This window comes from Lathyrus oleraceus, chromosome 7, assembly GCF_024323335.1.
Source record: "Lathyrus oleraceus cultivar Zhongwan6 chromosome 7, CAAS_Psat_ZW6_1.0, whole genome shotgun sequence".
Classification (NCBI taxonomy): domain Eukaryota; kingdom Viridiplantae; phylum Streptophyta; class Magnoliopsida; order Fabales; family Fabaceae; genus Lathyrus; species Lathyrus oleraceus.
The window spans coordinates 136393302-136411766 of record NC_066585.1 but is presented as its reverse complement, the minus strand read 5'-3'; the positions used below and the strand labels follow the sequence as shown (position 1 = coordinate 136411766).

Sequence of the window (18465 nt, the reverse complement as noted above, 5' to 3'; positions counted from 1 at the left end):
ATTGAAGCTTCAAATTGCTTGAGCTATACCTCATCATTCACTATCCATCGTTCCCGATTTCCAGAAGAAGAAGAAGAAGAAGAAGAAGAAGAAGAAGAAAGGAAGAAGAGAATAGGAAGAATCGTGAAATCAAAACTCACCTGAAAATTTTCCGGTCTCCTTCTCCGGTAAGTCAATATCCAATCTTGGATTTTTCATGCTTTCAAGTCACCAGAGCGTAGAATCTTGGATTTTTCATGCTTTCAAGCCACCAATTCACCTTAAATCCCTCGATTCATCCTATCCAACAACCATTTCCCAAAATCACCCCCAAATCCATCTCCAGCGCAGCCTTGCGCGTTTGATGGTGATTTCAATTTTAGTTTAGGGTACCACCGTCGCCGGCGGCAGCCGCTGTAACACCCTTCTAAATACCCCAAATATTTAATTAAAACAACAGCATATAAATCATACATATCAGAGTAAATATTGTCACTCAAGGGTGTCACATAACAACTTCTTCACATAATTCAACATAAAAGCAGTCATACTCAATTTTATTCGACATAAAAACTTCTTTAACAATACGCAGCGGATAAAATATTTCAACATCTGTAATTCATCAAAATTAACATTTATTCGACAATTCAAACATCCCGTCCTGATGTTACATCTATCAGAGCATGACCCTCTAACCACACTAGACTTCAAGCACTAGCTCCTACTCAACTCACTGCTCGTTACCTGAAAAATATTGTAAGGGTGAGTTTCTCAATCGATATAACAAATATTATAAATCATCATGTTATGTTAAGTAATTCTACACGTTAATCACCCAAATCATATCATGCATGCGGTAACGGCACATTCAACTCAATTATCATACGCAAATACAACGTAAATACAACTCAATAACAACATAAAATGCAACTCAATGAGACTCGACTCTTTATGCATGTGGTACCATTTGGAGTAAAACTCCCAACTTAAAATCATTGCCAGTTTAGTGGGCATCAAGGCATAAGCCTTCAACTTTCAACTTAAAATTTTTGCCAATCCAGGCCAACGTGGTGTGAGCAAAAGCCCCATAATTTTTTGCCAATCCAGGCCAACGTGGTGTGAGCAAAAGCCCCATAATTTTTTGCCAATCCAGGCCAACGTGGTGTGAGCAAAAGCCCCGACTTAATGCATATGAATGTCTATGGCATGTACGACTTGAACTCAACAACATAAGAATAACAGCAACATAACAGCTTTTCTTTCAACAAAACAACTTATAATCAACTTTGGCTCATCAGCCTACAACTCAGTAATTTTCAACAAAGCAACTTAAAATCAACTTTGGCTCATCAGCCTACAACTTAATATTTTCAACAAAACAACTTATAATCAACTTTTCAACATATTTGCATCGGCATTTCACAACATAAACTCAACAATTTTATTCATCACAATTAACTGCAATAGGCCAACTACCAATTGCATTTACAACATAAAAATCAACTATTTTTCCACACTGCAACAGTGTTAACCGGTTAACGCTATAGGTTAACCGGTTAACGCAGGACAAAAATACCATTTCTGGCAAAACGCAACAGTGTTAACCGGTTAACGCTATAGGTTAACCGGTTAACGCAGGCAAAACTCAACATTTGCTCAATTTATAACAGTGTTAACCGGTTAACACCCTGGGTTAACCGGTTAACGCAGGCGAAACAGCAGTTCCTGCGCTAACACAAGGCAGAATGCAGAGTTTCCGCATTTTCCGCCGTTGGAGGACTTCCGGACCTCCGATTCCAAATCCGTAAAAAGCGATACGTTCAGAATCTCACAACTCACACAGCTACCGATCTAATTTCAGCTTAAATTCAACTTATTCATCATAATATTTCAGCATCCATAATCTCAATTCGGTCAAATTAACAGCTTATCACTACCCATTACATGTTAATCGATAATACCCGTTAAACGACGATAAACCCCCCTTACCTGATATAATCCGGCAAATCTCTAAGCTTTAGCTTCTCCGTTCCTCAACCGTGCTTTTCGGCTCTTTGCCCTTCTTCCTCTTCTCTGCAGCTTCTCTGTTTCTCACGTGAAAAAAACTCTTCTGTTCCAAAAAATGAAACCCTTTCCTTATTCCCACTTATATATTTTTCCAATAATTATTATTAATAATAATAATAATCCAATAATTCAATTTTATTTAATTAAATTAATAAATATATTATCAACTTAATTAAATAATTCTTTTTCTTTATTTGGGGTGTTACAACTCTCCCCCACTAAAAGAGTTTTCGTCCTCGAAAACATACCTCAAACAAATAACTCTGGATAAGACTCCTTCATCTGACTCTCCAGTTCCCAAGTCACATTGCCACCTGCTGGTCCTCCCCAAGCTACCTTCACCAAGGCAATCTCTTTACCCCGCAACTGCTTCAACTCTCGATCCTCAATCCTCATAGGTGATGTTTCAACAGTCAGGTTATCTCTCACCTGTACATCATCTACTTGGACAACATGCGACGGATCATGAACGTACCTCCTCAACTGAGACACATGAAAAACTTCATGCAAATTCGCGAGTGACGGCGGTAAAGCGATACGATAGGCTACTTCTCCTATCCTCTCCAAAATCTGATAAGGACCAATAAATCGCGGTGTCAACTTCTTCGACTTCAAGGCTCGACCAACACCAGTTATCGGAGTAACACGAAGAAACACGTGATCTCCCCCTTGAAACTCAAGTGATTTCCTCCTCTTATCCTGATAACTCTTCTGACGACTCTGAGCAATTCTCATCTTCTCCTGAATCATCTTAATCCTTTCTGTAGTTTGTTGAACAATCTCCGGTCCAACCACAACACTCTCACCGGACTCATACCAACATAACGGTGTCCGACATCTCCTACCATACAAAGCTTCAAACGGCGCCATACCAATGCTCGAATGAAAACTATTGTTGTAGGTAAACTCAATCAAAGGTAAATAACAATCCCAACCACCTCCTTTTTCCAAAACACAAGCTCTCAAAAGATCTTCTAATGACTGAATCGTCCTCTCAGTCTGACCGTCAGTCTGCGGATGATATGCAGAACTCAATCTCAGCTTAGTTCCCAAAGCTCTCTGCAAACCTTCCCAGAACTTCGATGTAAATCTAGGATCTCTGTCCGAAACAATACTCGACGGAATACCATGCAGACTTACAATCTTCTCAATATACAACTCAGCCAATTTCTCTAACGGATAATCCATTCTGATCGGAATGAAATGAGCCGACTTTGTCAATCTGTCAACAATCACCCAAATGGCTTCAAAATTCTTACTTGTCCTCGGTAAACCAGAAACAAAATCCATACTGATACTATCCCATTTCCACTCTGGAATAGCCAACGGTTGCATTAGCCCAGACGGCTTCTGATGCTCAATCTTTGACTTCTGACAAGTCAAACAAGAATAAACAAAACTCGCAATATCTCTTTTCATTCCCGGCCACCAAAATAACTTCTTTAAATCATGATACATCTTCGTAGCTCCAGGATGAATACTCAACCCACTACGATGTCCTTCTTCAAGAATGTTCTTCTTAAGTTCAGTAACATCCGGAACACACACCCGACTACCAAATTTCAAAATACCATTCTCATCAATTCTGAATTCGCCACCTTGACCTTGATTCACTAGAGTCAACTTATCAACCAGAAGCATATCAGATTTCTGACCCTCTCTGATCTCGTCCAGAATACCACTTGTTAACTTCAACATTCCCAATTTAACACTATTGTGAGTACTCTCACACACCAAGCTCAAGTCTCTAAACTGCTCAATTAAATCCAATTCCTTAACCATTAGCATAGACATATGTAATGATTTCCGACTCAATGCATCAGCCACTACGTTTGCTTTACCCGGATGGTAATTCAAACCAAAATCATAATCCTTCAGAAATTCTAACCATCTCCTCTGTCTCATATTCAGCTCTTTCTGATCAAACAAATACTTCAAACTCTTATGGTCACTGAAAACCTCAAATCTTGACCCGTACAAATAATGCCTCCACAACTTCAGAACAAACACCACAGCCGCCAACTCTAAATCGTGCGTCGGATAGTTCCTCTCATGAACCCTCAGTTGTCTCGAAGCATAAGCTATAACCTGCTTATTCTGCATCAACACGCCACCCAAACCCAACAATGAAGCATCACAGTAAACTTCAAATGGTTCCGATGAACTCGGTAATATCAGAATAGGAGCACTAGTTAATCTTCTCTTTAACTCTTGGAAACCTTCTTCACATTTTGAGTCCCAAACAAATGCTTGCCCCTTTCTAGTCAACATCGTCAACGGTAACGCCAACTTAGAAAACCCTTCAATGAACTTCCTATAATAACCAGCCAAACCAAGGAAACTTCGAATCTCAGCAACAGACTTCGGAGCTTCCCACTTAGATACCGCTTCTATCTTAGAAGGATCAACAGCAACACCACCCCTTGAAATCACATGACCAAGAAAACTTACCTCTTCTAACCAAAATTCACATTTAGACAGTTTAGCAAATAACTTCTTTTCTCGGAGAACTTCCAAAACCACCCTCAAATGTTCAGCATGCTCTTCTTCGGATTTCGAATACACCAAAATATCATCAATAAACACCACAACAAACTTGTCTAGGTACGGATGGAAAATCCTATTCATATACTCCATAAATACTCCAGGTGCATTAGTCACACCAAAAGGCATTACAGAATACTCATAATGTCCATACCTTGTCCTGAAAGCAGTCTTCTGAATATCCTCAGTCTTCACACGTATCTGATGATACCCAGATCTCAAATCTATTTTGCTGAACGCACTTGCACCAACCAACTGATCCATCAAATCATCAATCCTCGGCAAGGGATACCGATTCTTGATCGTCACTTTATTCAGTTGCCTGTAGTCCACACACAACCTCATAGTACCTTCTTTCTTCTTAACCAACAACACTGGTGCACCCCACGGTGACACACTCGGACGAATAAATTTCTTATCCAACAGATCTTCCAACTGACTCTTCAATTCAGTTAACTCAACAGCAGACATACGGTACGGAGCCATCGATATCGGTCTAGTACCAGGTACCAAATCAATCGAGAACTCCACTTCGCGTTCTGGTGGTAATTCGTTCACCTCTTCAGGAAACACATCAGGAAAATCACACACCACGGCTAGATCACAAATCACCATCTTATCCTTGGCCTCCAAAGTCGCTAACAGCATGAACAACTTTGCTCCCTCAGCTACTGCCTCATCCACTTGCCTTGCTGATAGGAACAAACTCTTTCCTTCTACAATCTCAGGAAAGATCACCGTTTTATCAAAACAATTGATAGAAACTCGGTTGAACACCAACCAGTTCATACCCAGAATAACATCAATCTGCACTAGTGGAAGACACACTAGGTCCATCCCAAAGTCTCTACCAAAAATACTCAAAGGACAATTTAAGCAAACCGACGTAGTAGTCACTGAACCCTTCGCAGGAGTATCAATTACCATACTACCAAACATCTCAGATATCTCTAACTTAAGTTTCACAGCACACTCCAAGGATATAAAGGAATGAGTCGCACCTGTGTCAATAATAGCTACTAGAGGAAAGCCATTAATATAACACGTACCTCGGATCAAACGATCATCAGCAGAAGTCTCAGAACCCGATAAAGCAAAGACCTTGCCTCCAGACTGATTCCCTTTCTTCGGCTTCTGACACTGACTTCCAATATGCCCTTCTTCGCCACAATTAAAACAAATCACTTCTTTGTGCTTGCAATCAGCTATTGCATGCCCAGTCTTACCACAGCGAAAACACCTCTTTACTTCAGCAGTGCATACATTACTCTTATGACCAGCCTGACCACATTTGAAGCAAACTATACCAGTAGGAGCACCTCCCCCACTAGCTCTCTGAGTCGGAGCAGCTCTTTGTTTCCCTTTCCCAGCTGGAACATCATACGGCTTGCCACGGTTTTGATGTTGCTTGCCTCTGCGATCACTGACAATCTTGTAATGAGCATTATTGTCTTCTTCAAATATCCTGCAGCTATCCACCAGTTCAGTAAAAATGCGTATCTTCTGATACCCAACAGCCTTCTTAATTTCAGAGCGCAGTCCGTTTTCAAACTTGATGCACTTTGAAAATTCAGCACCCGCACCAGTGTAATGAGGATAAAATTTGGACAGCTCCACAAATTTCGCAGCATAATCAGTGACAGACGTGTTTCCTTGCTTCAGCTCAAGGAACTCGATTTCCTTCTTACCACGAACATCTTCCGGATAATACTTCCTCAGAAATTCCCTACGGAATACATCCCAAGTAATGTCTTCACCTGCTACGGTCAACCTCTCGTGAGTCTCTAGCCACCAGTCATCAGCTTCGACTGCTAGCATGTGAGTACCATACCGAACCTTCTGAGCTGGAGTGCAATCCATAACACGGAAGATTCTCTCAATCTCTTTCAACCATCCCAAGGCTGCATCTGGATCATGCTTCCCTTTAAACACCGGCGGATTCTCTCTTTGAAAAGTCGCCAAGCTACGTGATCCAGCATCTCCACCAGCATTTGGCAAGTTCTGCACAGCTTGTGCCATCGCTTGCATTGCGGCAGCCATTGCAGCGTCATTCCTTCCAGCCATTTCAACTTATCAATACAACACAACTTAAAGTTAGATTGGTAACAATACACAATTGTTAGACAAAACGACACGACAACTGGCCGGACGGACCGACCTGCTCTGATACCACTAATGTAACACCCTTCTAAATACCCCAAATATTTAATTAAAACAACAGCATATAAATCATACATATCAGAGTAAATATTGTCACTCAAGGGTGTCACATAACAACTTCTTCACATAATTCAACATAAAAGCAGTCATACTCAATTTTATTCGACATAAAAACTTCTTTAACAATACGCAGCGGATAAAATATTTCAACATCTGTAATTCATCAAAATTAACATTTATTCGACAATTCAAACATCCCGTCCTGATGTTACATCTATCAGAGCATGACCCTCTAACCACACTAGACTTCAAGCACTAGCTCCTACTCAACTCACTGCTCGTTACCTGAAAAATATTGTAAGGGTGAGTTTCTCAATCGATATAACAAATATTATAAATCATCATGTTATGTTAAGTAATTCTACACGTTAATCACCCAAATCATATCATGCATGCGGTAACGGCACATTCAACTCAATTATCATACGCAAATACAACGTAAATACAACTCAATAACAACATAAAATGCAACTCAATAAGACTCGACTCTTTATGCATGTGGTACCATTTGGAGTAAAACTCCCAACTTAAAATCATTGCCAGTTTAGTGGGCATCAAGGCATAAGCCTTCAACTTTCAACTTAAAATTTTTGCCAATCCAGGCCAACGTGGTGTGAGCAAAAGCCCCATAATTTTTTGCCAATCCAGGCCAACGTGGTGTGAGCAAAAGCCCCGACTTAATGCATATGAATGTCTATGGCATGTACGACTTGAACTCAACAACATAAGAATAACAGCAACATAACAGCTTTTCTTTCAACAAAACAACTTATAATCAACTTTGGCTCATCAGCCTACAACTCAGTAATTTTCAACAAAGCAACTTAAAATCAACTTTGGCTCATCAGCCTACAACTTAATATTTTCAACAAAACAACTTATAATCAACTTTTCAACATATTTGCATCGGCATTTCACAACATAAACTCAACAATTTTATTCATCACAATTAACTGCAATAGGCCAACTACCAATTGCATTTACAACATAAAAATCAACTATTTTTCCACACTGCAACAGTGTTAACCGGTTAACGCTATAGGTTAACCGGTTAACGCAGGACAAAAATACCATTTCTGGCAAAACGCAACAGTGTTAACCGGTTAACGCTATAGGTTAACCGGTTAACGCAGGCAAAACTCAACATTTGCTCAATTTATAACAGTGTTAACCGGTTAACACCCTGGGTTAACCGGTTAACGCAGGCGAAACAGCAGTTCCTGCGCTAACACAAGGCAGAATGCAGAGTTTCCGCATTTTCCGCCGTTGGAGGACTTCCGGACCTCCGATTCCAAATCCGTAAAAAGCGATACGTTCAGAATCTCACAACTCACACAGCTACCGATCTAATTTCAGCTTAAATTCAACTTATTCATCATAATATTTCAGCATCCATAATCTCAATTCGGTCAAATTAACAGCTTATCACTACCCATTACATGTTAATCGATAATACCCGTTAAACGACGATAAACCCCCCTTACCTGATATAATCCGGCAAATCTCTAAGCTTTAGCTTCTCCGTTCCTCAACCGTGCTTTTCGGCTCTTTGCCCTTCTTCCTCTTCTCTGCAGCTTCTCTGTTTCTCACGTGAAAAAAACTCTTCTGTTCCAAAAAATGAAACCCTTTCCTTATTCCCACTTATATATTTTTCCAATAATTATTATTAATAATAATAATAATCCAATAATTCAATTTTATTTAATTAAATTAATAAATATATTATCAACTTAATTAAATAATTCTTTTTCTTTATTTGGGGTGTTACAGCCGCCGGCCCGGTGGTCTACGGTGGTTGACCGGTGGACTGAATGTGAGTGGGAGGAGGAATGGCACGCGCATGATGCTTTCAAATGTTGTTGACTTAGACAAGTCAACTTTGGCCATGGTTTGGTTTTGATTAGGCTTAACCCTTCCAAGTCCACTAATGTTGTTTCACACGCCCATATTTCTTATGCACCCCCTGTTAATATTGAGTGAACTTGATAGTGGGCTTAACGAAGCCCGCACTGTATTTTTGTGCTTACCACTCTATTTTTGGGTGCACCCCCTATAACCAATAATCCTACATAATGGGCTTGTCTGAAGCCCACCTAACAAATTCAGTTTCTCACCTCCTCTCATAATTCATACCTCTTAGCCCAAATTCACTTTTTTTTATTTCAATTGATTGTTAATTTGTGTAATTAGCTTAACTAGATTGATGTTAGTTTAATTAGGTTAATGCTAGTAATAGGAAATTAAATCTTGTTTTTTAGAACATTAGGTTAACATGAAAAATTAGGTTTAATTAAAAATAGTTAGATTTTTGATTAAATGTAGGAATATAGTGCAATTTCCACATTAGGTTAAGATCAATCTTTAGGATTTAATCAATTTTTAGGCCATAGTTAGGATGTGATTTGTGATGATATTTGGACATATTTTGCAAATGACAATTTTGCCCTTTAGAGGAATTTTAGGCATTTTATCCATTTAATGACATGATCCCATTAGGACTAGAATTTAACATTAAGATTGAATCATTTCCTAACAATTGTAGGTTCCCTTGGGAATTATATATATACTTTTGATCAAGACTTTGATTAATATGCACATGTTCCCCTAGAATTTTGACATAGATTTTAATCAAGCTTTGACTAACTATGCATGATCCCTTAGGATAGTTTCTAACAATTAATAACCATTAGATTAGATTCAATCAAGCCATCCTCAGTCATACCAAGCAGTGGATTATACAAGCAATCAAAGGTGGAAACTTCAAAAACTTGTTAAATCAAAGTTAGAATCGTATAACATGAGCCTTAAGTAATAGAGAAGGAGTAGGACTGGAGTATTCCTACCCCCATTCTGAGTATCTTTGACTATGGGACGTATGGCCCAATGCTCATTGTATTCACCTCTATTCATATACTTTAGCACAATTCTAACAATGTGATTGACAAGCCTGTCTCTTCATAAAGCAATACAACAAGCAAGGACTACATCAACAATTTATCAATCATGAATCAAGTTGTACGATACGAGCCTTAAGCAATAGAGGAATGGGACTGGAGTATTCCTACCCTCATTCTGAATATCTTTGGGTATGGGACGTATGACCCAGCGCTCATCGTACTCACCTCTATTCATAGACTTTAGTGCAATTCGAATCGAACGATTGGCAAGGTCTTCATCAACATAAGAAACAACTATAAAGATTATCCTCTCTCCACTTGGAAGTTAAGACGAGATTTACATGCCACGAGCCTTAAATGGTAAATAAGGAATGAGACTGGAGCTTTCCTACACTCGTTCTGGATATCTTTGGGTGCGAAACGTTTGACTCGTTGCTTATCGTATCCACCTTTACTCATAGACTTTAGTGCGACTCTTGTTCTACAACTATCAAGTCTATTCATCCTCCATTCAAATCATTTCAATTTCAGTCATTCAATCATTCTTTTGCCTCCAATCATTTTTACTTTCAGCCCTAGTGGGTTGAACTACGAAAGCTCTGATTTCCTTATTGCACTATAAGAATACGTAGGCAGGAGAATCCAGATTCTTCGCGAGCTACCTTACCTATTGCTATCTTATTTATCAATCTACATTCTACACATACTATCTTTTTAGATCAATCTTACTTCTCCTTGGACTCCCTGTCTATTCTTTTAGGACGTCCTAACGACGGTCCACTTCATCAATCGAGAGTTGTTTGGCCTACATCCCCAAACACTTAAGCCATTCTTTCTTTTTGGCTTTACCTTATAGTGGCGGCCTGCTAGTCCACGTATTGGTAAATGCCTACCTTGCTCTTCGATTAAGAGTCTATCTCCTTCTTGGATCCAAGACACTATTTTATTTGATCTCAAACCGTGTGTTTTCCCAGCAAGTGACATTATTCCTTGTACCTCCATATTACAATCATTCCTTGAATTGGTGTTTGTCTTGTGAGCGCCCATTGCTTAGACAAACGTCTCTCTCTTTCTACTCTCGTGGTTCCGAACTACGATTGCTCTGACTTTCTCATTGCACGATGAGAATACGTAGGCACGACGATGCGAATCCTTGGCGAGCATACTTCTAATTATTCCTCCTTCACCTTAGGGCATCATTCATATTTTTCCCTATTTTATTTTCTACCTTCGATCATAAATCGTTCACCCAGTGACATATTATTCCTTTGACATCGAAATACACTCTCTTTGGAATTCCATACATAACCTTTTAGGACGCCTAACGAATAGTCCGCATTTCTACCTAGAGTTGTTTGGGCTACAACCTCAAACACTTAAACACCCTATAGTGGCGGTCTTACTAGTCCACGCATCGGTCAAAGTTGTTTCCCCCTATGGTACAAATCTCATTTCTCTTATGGATTCCAATACACTTTCACCTTTCGATTTTAAACAACACTTCTTCAGTCGCTTATTCCCAAATATCCAATTCTTGTGACTTCGGTCACTTCATTTCGTTCACCTTCGTGATTCCATCACATTTGACATTCCTTCACTCCATGTGATATACCAGTTATCTTTGAGCCAAACACACTACCTCCTTGCGCTCCTTCTTGCGTCACCTTGTGAACCAAGAGATGTTTGGGATATAACCTCAAATACTTAATTCTTTCCTTTTCGGCTTTACCCTATAGTGGCGACCTGCTAGCCCACGTACTAGTAATAGCCACCTTACTCTTGGGTTTATCTTTTCACCCTTGTTGGAGCTCAAAACATTATTCTTTGATTTAGACCATACTTTAATCACACTCCTTTTTATCTCCCGCCTCTAGTTCCTTGAACTACGAAGCTCTGAATTCCTCATTGCACTATGAGGATACGTAGGCATGAGGGTCTTAATCCTCACCGAGCACTTCATCAGATGATAAAGGCTGAGGAATACTTTTCATCCCTTATTTAGAAGTAAGCTTGAAGGCGATAGGGTTGTGACCAGTACCGTAAGAGATGCTTTCTTTCGCGAGAGATGAGGAAGCCATTTGGGGAAATGAAGCAAAGGTTTGAGGGTCTTTTGGATATGTTGTGTGAGAAAGCGCAATGCAGAAGTATGCCTAAGGTTTAAGCAAGAGGATACACTAATATGGAAGTAAAGAATGTGTAAAGAAGGAGAAGATACTATTTATAAGTCAGTGAGGTGAATAGTCGAGCAGTAGGTGATTGAAAAGTGGCTGGCTAGGAAGTAATCAGAAGAGATAGTGGGTTTTGGTTGAGATCCCACGACCTAGGGATGGCTGTTAATGATGGTTGAGTGTCTTGGAAATCGTGCGGCCGAAAAAAGTCATTATCACATATGAAGTCATGAGTAATGACAAGACAACTAGCTGAAATATGGAACGTCAAAAGGCCAGTTTTTCGATCGGCTCGCTCATGTCGAATCCAACCTTTTCAGAGGGAAATTTGTGAGTTGGAAAATTCCGACTAAGGGAAAAGCCAGTTTCGACCATGGGTTCTGTCTGAGGCTCCTCAACAGGAGGGTGGACGAGTCTGTCGGTCGACCCATGCAAGCTTCGGTCGAACTCAAAAGGTTTTGAGAGGAGAATGGGAATGTGGGCACACAAAGAGATCATGGGTAGTTATGCGCCAAGATGGGGGAAGTGGGCCGACACGTGGAACCACGAGAAGGCTTTGTAACCTCCCGACGGTTATTTTCAACTAGTATTTAAGCCAATGTTAGGTGAAATTCTAGAGGTGGAAATTTGAATATTTGAAGTAGGGGTAAAGCTTGAAGTACCAAAGCGTTTACGAGAAAAAAGTTACTCTCCTCATAAAAATGTATTTTGCCTCCACTTTATAATTACAAGTCATTTAATCTTCGCAAAGTTTATCTTTTGTCTTTTCTTGCTTTATCGTTTATCCTCTTTGGTTCAGTACTTTATCGTTTCTATTGTACATTTTACCTTTATTACCTCCCTGACTCATCAAGAGTCTTGTTTACACCCTTTCAACTTGTCAAAAACACTGTTTACCAAAAACCATACACCCAAAACACTAAACTCCAGGACTCCGTAGTCGGTCCTGCAAGTAACCCTCATATAGGAAGGCTAGAGATTGTTGCGTAAAACAACAACAACACAAACAACTCTTAGTTCACAAAGAGATACACGATGAAGCTCCAAGGGATATTGTATTTGGCTCAAGTAATAGGTATATCACACAGAGTGAATGAAGGTAGGATTATGAATGCATCATAGAGATGAATGGAACGAATGACCAAAGTCAAAGAATTAAATGATTTGGTAATAAGTGACTAAAAAGGTGTACTTTGAAACCAAAGGTCAGGGTATACAGTGGAATCCATAGGAGAAATGGAATTCGTACCATAGAGGGAAATTGACTTATTGGCCAAAAAAGAAGGAATAAAATGTTTGGGTACGAGCCAAACAACTCTAGGTACAAATGCATATTGCCACTATATGGTCCTAAAAGGGTGTATATGGAATTCCAAAGAAAATTGTATTTTGGTTTTAAAGAAACAATATGTCACTAGGATGAACGTTTTAATGATTGAAGGTAGATCATGGATCGTGAAAGATATGAGTGGTTCCCTAAGACGGAAGGAGGAATAAATAAGTATGCTCGCGGAGGATTTGAACCCTTGTGCCTACGTATTCTCATTATGCAATCAAAAAATCAGAGCAATCATAGTTCAGCCCACTACGGCTGAAACAAAAGGGAACGAGATTGATTTGCTAGAGTACACAACCCTTCACGGATGAAAAAGGAGTTCCAAGGTTCACAACCTTCTAGGCAAGGTATCACTACCAGAGTTTATAATTCTGAAGGCAAGGAACTGAACTGGACTGCCAAGGTTTATCACCTTACATGGCAAAGAGAAGCAGATGCCAGAGTCCATGACTCTCAGGGCAAAGAACTAATTTGGACTGCCAAGGTTTATCACCTCTCAAGGCTAGGAATCGTGCCAAGGATCATCACCTTACAGGGTAAAGAGAAAAAAGATGCCAGAGTCCATGACTCTCAGGGCAAAAAACCGACTTGAATAGCCAAGGTTTATCATCTTACGGGGTAAAGAATTGAATTACCAAGGTTTACCACCTTTCAAGGTAAATGATTGAATTGCCGAGGTTTACCACCTTTCAAGGCAAAGAGATTGAACTAAAAGAAGGTATACAACCACAAATTGCTAACAACAAAAGACACTCCATTATTGAAGTGTTTGAATGAATGATGCTTGCTTGAAGAAGACTTATCAATTGTGTGATTCAAATTACACTAAAGTCTATGAACAAAGGTGAATACCTTGAGCAACTGGGTCAAGCGTCCCGTACCCAAGGATATCCAGAATGAGTTAATGGAATTCTCCACTCTCATCCATTCTCTATTTCTTAAGGCTCATAGCGTGGCACTCAAATCAAGATTAACAAGCTATTGACAGGAGATCCTGTGTGTTGATCTTATTGATGTAATGCTACTTGTTGTAGAAGAAGACTTGACAATCACATAATTCATATTGTGCTAAAGTCTATGAATAGAGGTGAATACTGTGAGCAACTGGGTCAAGTGTCCCGTATCCAAAGATATTCATAATGAGTTAATGGAATTTTCCACTCTCATTCATTCTCTATTGCTTAAGGCTCATGCCGCACACTCTGAATTATGATCGACAAGTGTTGATAACTTTGCAGTGCTTGAGAAGTAGTCCACTTTGCTAGCTATGCTTGACTGATGTTGACTTGAAGTCTTAATCTTGCATTTGAACCTTGAGGTCTTGAGCTCCTGAGATTCAGCATATCCACAATAGCTTGAGCGTAAAGAACTTGCCATATCAAGTGATCAAGGTTCTTTTATCACTTGAAATAGGCTTAGGGCTTACAACACAATTACAAAGGATTTGGTTGACCAAAGCGACCTTTGGTCAACACTAATCAGTGGGATTGAAATGAATAGATGAACTATATACCATAATAAACCCATAGGATTAATCAACTAGATAAAAATCAGATAGATCTGATTAACGCCCTAAATTAAGGGATCATGTATTAAAATCAAGATTTTTCTACCTAGGGGTAAAATGGTCTTTGTGTCAAAAATGAATTAATTACGAAAGTAGTTTCTAAAAATCAACATTTAATTAAAAACTAATTAATCTTAATTATGCTAAAATCCTAATTAGTCTAATTATCTAATTATCCTAATCAAGTATAATATAACCTAATCAAGATTTACGACTTAACTAAATTCTTAAAACTAAGTAATTCTAGAGTTCTAATTAGGCCTAAATTACTAATTAATTTAATCTGAAATATAATCAACCAAAGATTAGTCTTAATTCTAATTCTAATTATAGTCATAATTATCAAAAAAAATAAAAAAAATTAAGAATGAATGAATTAGTAAAAACCTGAATCTGTCTGACTGGGCCCTAGGGTTGAGCCCAATGCAACCCTAAATGGGCTTAGAAGTGTGGAATAATGGTCTACAGGTATGAATAGCAAGCTTGGGCCTCAGACCCAAGCATGAGCAACCAATTAGTACACCGATCCATGTGTATACGCTTAAAACTCCAACCCAATAACCATGTACAATCCCTTGGCCGTTTTCACAAGTTTCCTCCACTCCCTCTGACGAACACTCAAGCGCAAAAACCACGGAGAAAAACAAAATCATCAAATTCTCCAGTCGCCAAAGTCGGATTCGTCTTCTTCGCATCGACTCGAATCAACATCAATCGTACTTGTAAGGATCATTGATGTGCGTGTCGCGTTCAAGAATCTTGATCTGATAGTATTAGCAAGAGGCAGAGGAACCTCACCGAAATGGAGTTATGAACAGGTAACAACTCTTATCCTCCTCAGTTTCGATCCTTCCTTCTTCTTCTCCAACTTTCTGCCAAATGCTTTTGTAGCGGTAATTTTTTTTTGAGATTAAGCTATTAATTAACTTAACTCGCAAAGCAAGAGTCGCCACCACGCTTTTATTGTTTCCAAAGGAAAAGGGAAAAAGTACGAAAAAAACCCAAAGAATTTTAAAACAAAACTAGTAAAAAGAGAACAAGGGTCCGAGGGTTAGTTATGCAAAGGGAATGTGTTAGCACCCTAAACATCCATGGTACTCCATGGGAACCTCTTTGAAAATATGTACATTTTATCTTACAAAAGAGCGTTATTTGTTAAAAGATTAGAGGGATGGGAAAATAAGCATTTTCATTATAACTTGGTGTTTTCCAAAACTTTTAAAGTCTCATACCTACGTACCAACAAGGTGCAATGGAGGATCAAAACCTCATAGTTCATGGTGAAAATAACAAAAGGAGTTTGTTTTGATTCATTTTTATGGAAAAGACATTTTGTCATTTTAAGGAGAATACTTAACTAATCACCTACAAGTATGAGAACTTTGCATCATCATGAGAAGGGATCCAACTTGGATAGGATCAACAAGTATGCCACTAGCTCCCACAGATGGAAAAGAATTATCATCAATACTATAGAAATAGGAGAATTATAACTCAACTATGGAAATGACTCATGTCTAATTCCTTGAGAAAAAGTTAAAAAGGAAAAGTTCACAAAGGGATTCAAGTTAAAACAAGAAGGTTTTGAAAAAGAGAGAAGATTTTGAAAATTAAAGAAGGGGAAGGAGAAGAAGAGGCTATGCTAGAGCATAAAAGTAAAAGCTAGAGAAGAAAGATCTAACTAAGAGATAGCAAGATTTATGACATAAGTCAAGCAAGAATTTCTCTCATTTGGATTAAGCCTCAAGCAAGCAAAATAAGCAAATAGTAATCCATGTATCAGATGAAACCAAAGTAACTAATCCAAGTCTTCAACAGGAAATCCCAAGTCAAAGGTATCAGATGGATTCCACAGTCTCAAGTCACAAGTCCTAAAGCAAAGGTCAAGATCCTAATTCTAAGTCCATAATTCCACAAAGATGCCAAGGATAGTAATCACAAGTCCATGAATTAAGAGAGACAAGTTTCCTTTTTAGGTTTTCTTAGCAATGACATAAAGAATGGTCAAAATAGGCAAAGAAAAAAAATGACATAATCATGAGTAATATGGTATGAAATGCTAAACATAAAGCATAAAGTAAATGACATAAAATAAAGGCATAAAGTAAATGACACTAAAATAAAGTTAATATAATAAGATTGTTAGTAAATGTTAGTGAAAGAAGAAGAGATGTTTTGGTCACTTTTTGGAGAACACTCAACATCCACTCACAAGCATGAAAATATGAACATATACATAATTTATGAGAAGGGCTCCAACTTGGATAAAATCAACAAGTATGCCACTAGCTCTCACAAATGGAAAAGGAGCAACATTTCCACACAATACCATGAGGAATAGGAGACTTACAATCTCACTTATAAAAATTCCATTGCCTTTGGGACAAATTTAACGCTATGTTAAGAAATCGTAATTGGACTTATGTAGAAGTCACAACTATCTGAGGCTAGTCAATAATAATGTTTGTGTTAATACATGCTAGAGAAATGATATCTAAAACGTCCTCCTAAAGCTATGCAACACAAGAAAAGAAAATTAAAGGGGATGATCAAGCACAAAGGCTAGGAGGATGTTTCATTACTTCAATCCATACTTAGGACAAACTTATGCATCAATCCAAAGTACCTTAAATAATTCGTGATCACTTAGAAGGTAGATTTGAAATGATGAAAGTTCATCAAGTACCAATCCACACATCATGAACAAGATGGACACAAACCATTCAATTGATCAAAGGGAAAAAAGGGATGAAGAAGAAAGGGGATAATAAAGGTCACACCCAAATTGAATCACAAATTTGATTAAGTCATCATCAAAATCAATCATCAATTTTGGTGGATTAGGATTTTCACCCCATCAACACCCAAGATCCATTGAGTTTAATGAGACTTGAAGTCAAAATCATCAAGATCCAAGGCCAACAGAAGTCCACAAGGTCAAACAAATTAAAAATATAATAAAATAAAATAAAAATGCATTAAAGGTATTTTTAAATGATTTTTAAAATAGAATAAAAGTGGAAAATCCACAAAGTCTTTCAAAACACCAAATAAATAGCCAAGAAAATTATGGAAGGTTAGAAATAAAATGAGAAACATATAATAAAATTTTCAGAATTTTGAAATGCAGAAAAGTATTTTTAAACCAATTAAAACAAAGGAGAAAAGAGAAAATTCATTAAAAAAAATCAATGAAATAAAATGTGGAAAAATAAAAATCAGATGAAGAAAAATAAAAGAGAATTTTAGAAATTATTTTGGGATTTTTTGGATAAAAAATGAAATTACTACGATTTTTAAAAAAAAAAGCAATTTAAAATAATAAAAGAAAAATAATTAAAATCAGAAAAAACCATGAGCATTGGATCACACCTCATTAATTGACGTGGCAGATCCAACTCCAAATAATGAGAAAAACGATGGAACACGCTGCAATCAGAACACATGATCAAGTTTGAATTTAACCAATTAAAATATTTCAAAATGCCAACGTGTCTGGTCCAAACTCAGACCACCTGAGAAATACTCCGGTCATCTTCTCCAGTGAGCTCTTACCGGAGTTTCATTGTTTGATAACTTCAAGACACGAGACAACCACCATTGTGATCCTCTTCTCATCCTGAATTCAACCTTATGCCTCAAATTCATTTATGTGAACTGAGCAAAGGGAATTTCAAAGAAGTTTTA

At 38.1% G+C, this 18465-nt stretch overlaps 1 protein-coding gene across 9 annotated transcripts in view; it reads right to left on the bottom strand.

Moving 5' to 3' along the window:
* Positions 1 to 482: 482 nt before the first annotated feature.
* The window catches only part of LOC127104476 (uncharacterized), a 33956-nt gene continuing 15973 nt past the window's right edge, over positions 483 to 18465 (bottom strand). For 2 of the 9 annotated variants that reach the window (XM_051041652.1, XM_051041655.1), the window contains exons 3-4: positions 8295 to 8415; positions 483 to 723 (exon numbers count right to left, since the gene is read on the bottom strand). In XM_051041652.1, the coding sequence (XP_050897609.1) occupies positions 8339 to 8415 (77 nt within the window). In that variant the 3' untranslated portion in view covers positions 483 to 723; positions 8295 to 8338. Of the gene's footprint in view, positions 724 to 1968; positions 2090 to 6854; positions 7096 to 8294; positions 8416 to 18465 lie in introns of those variants that run through there. The other 7 variants (XM_051041657.1, XM_051041653.1, XM_051041656.1 and 4 more) reach the window with 7 other exon arrangements.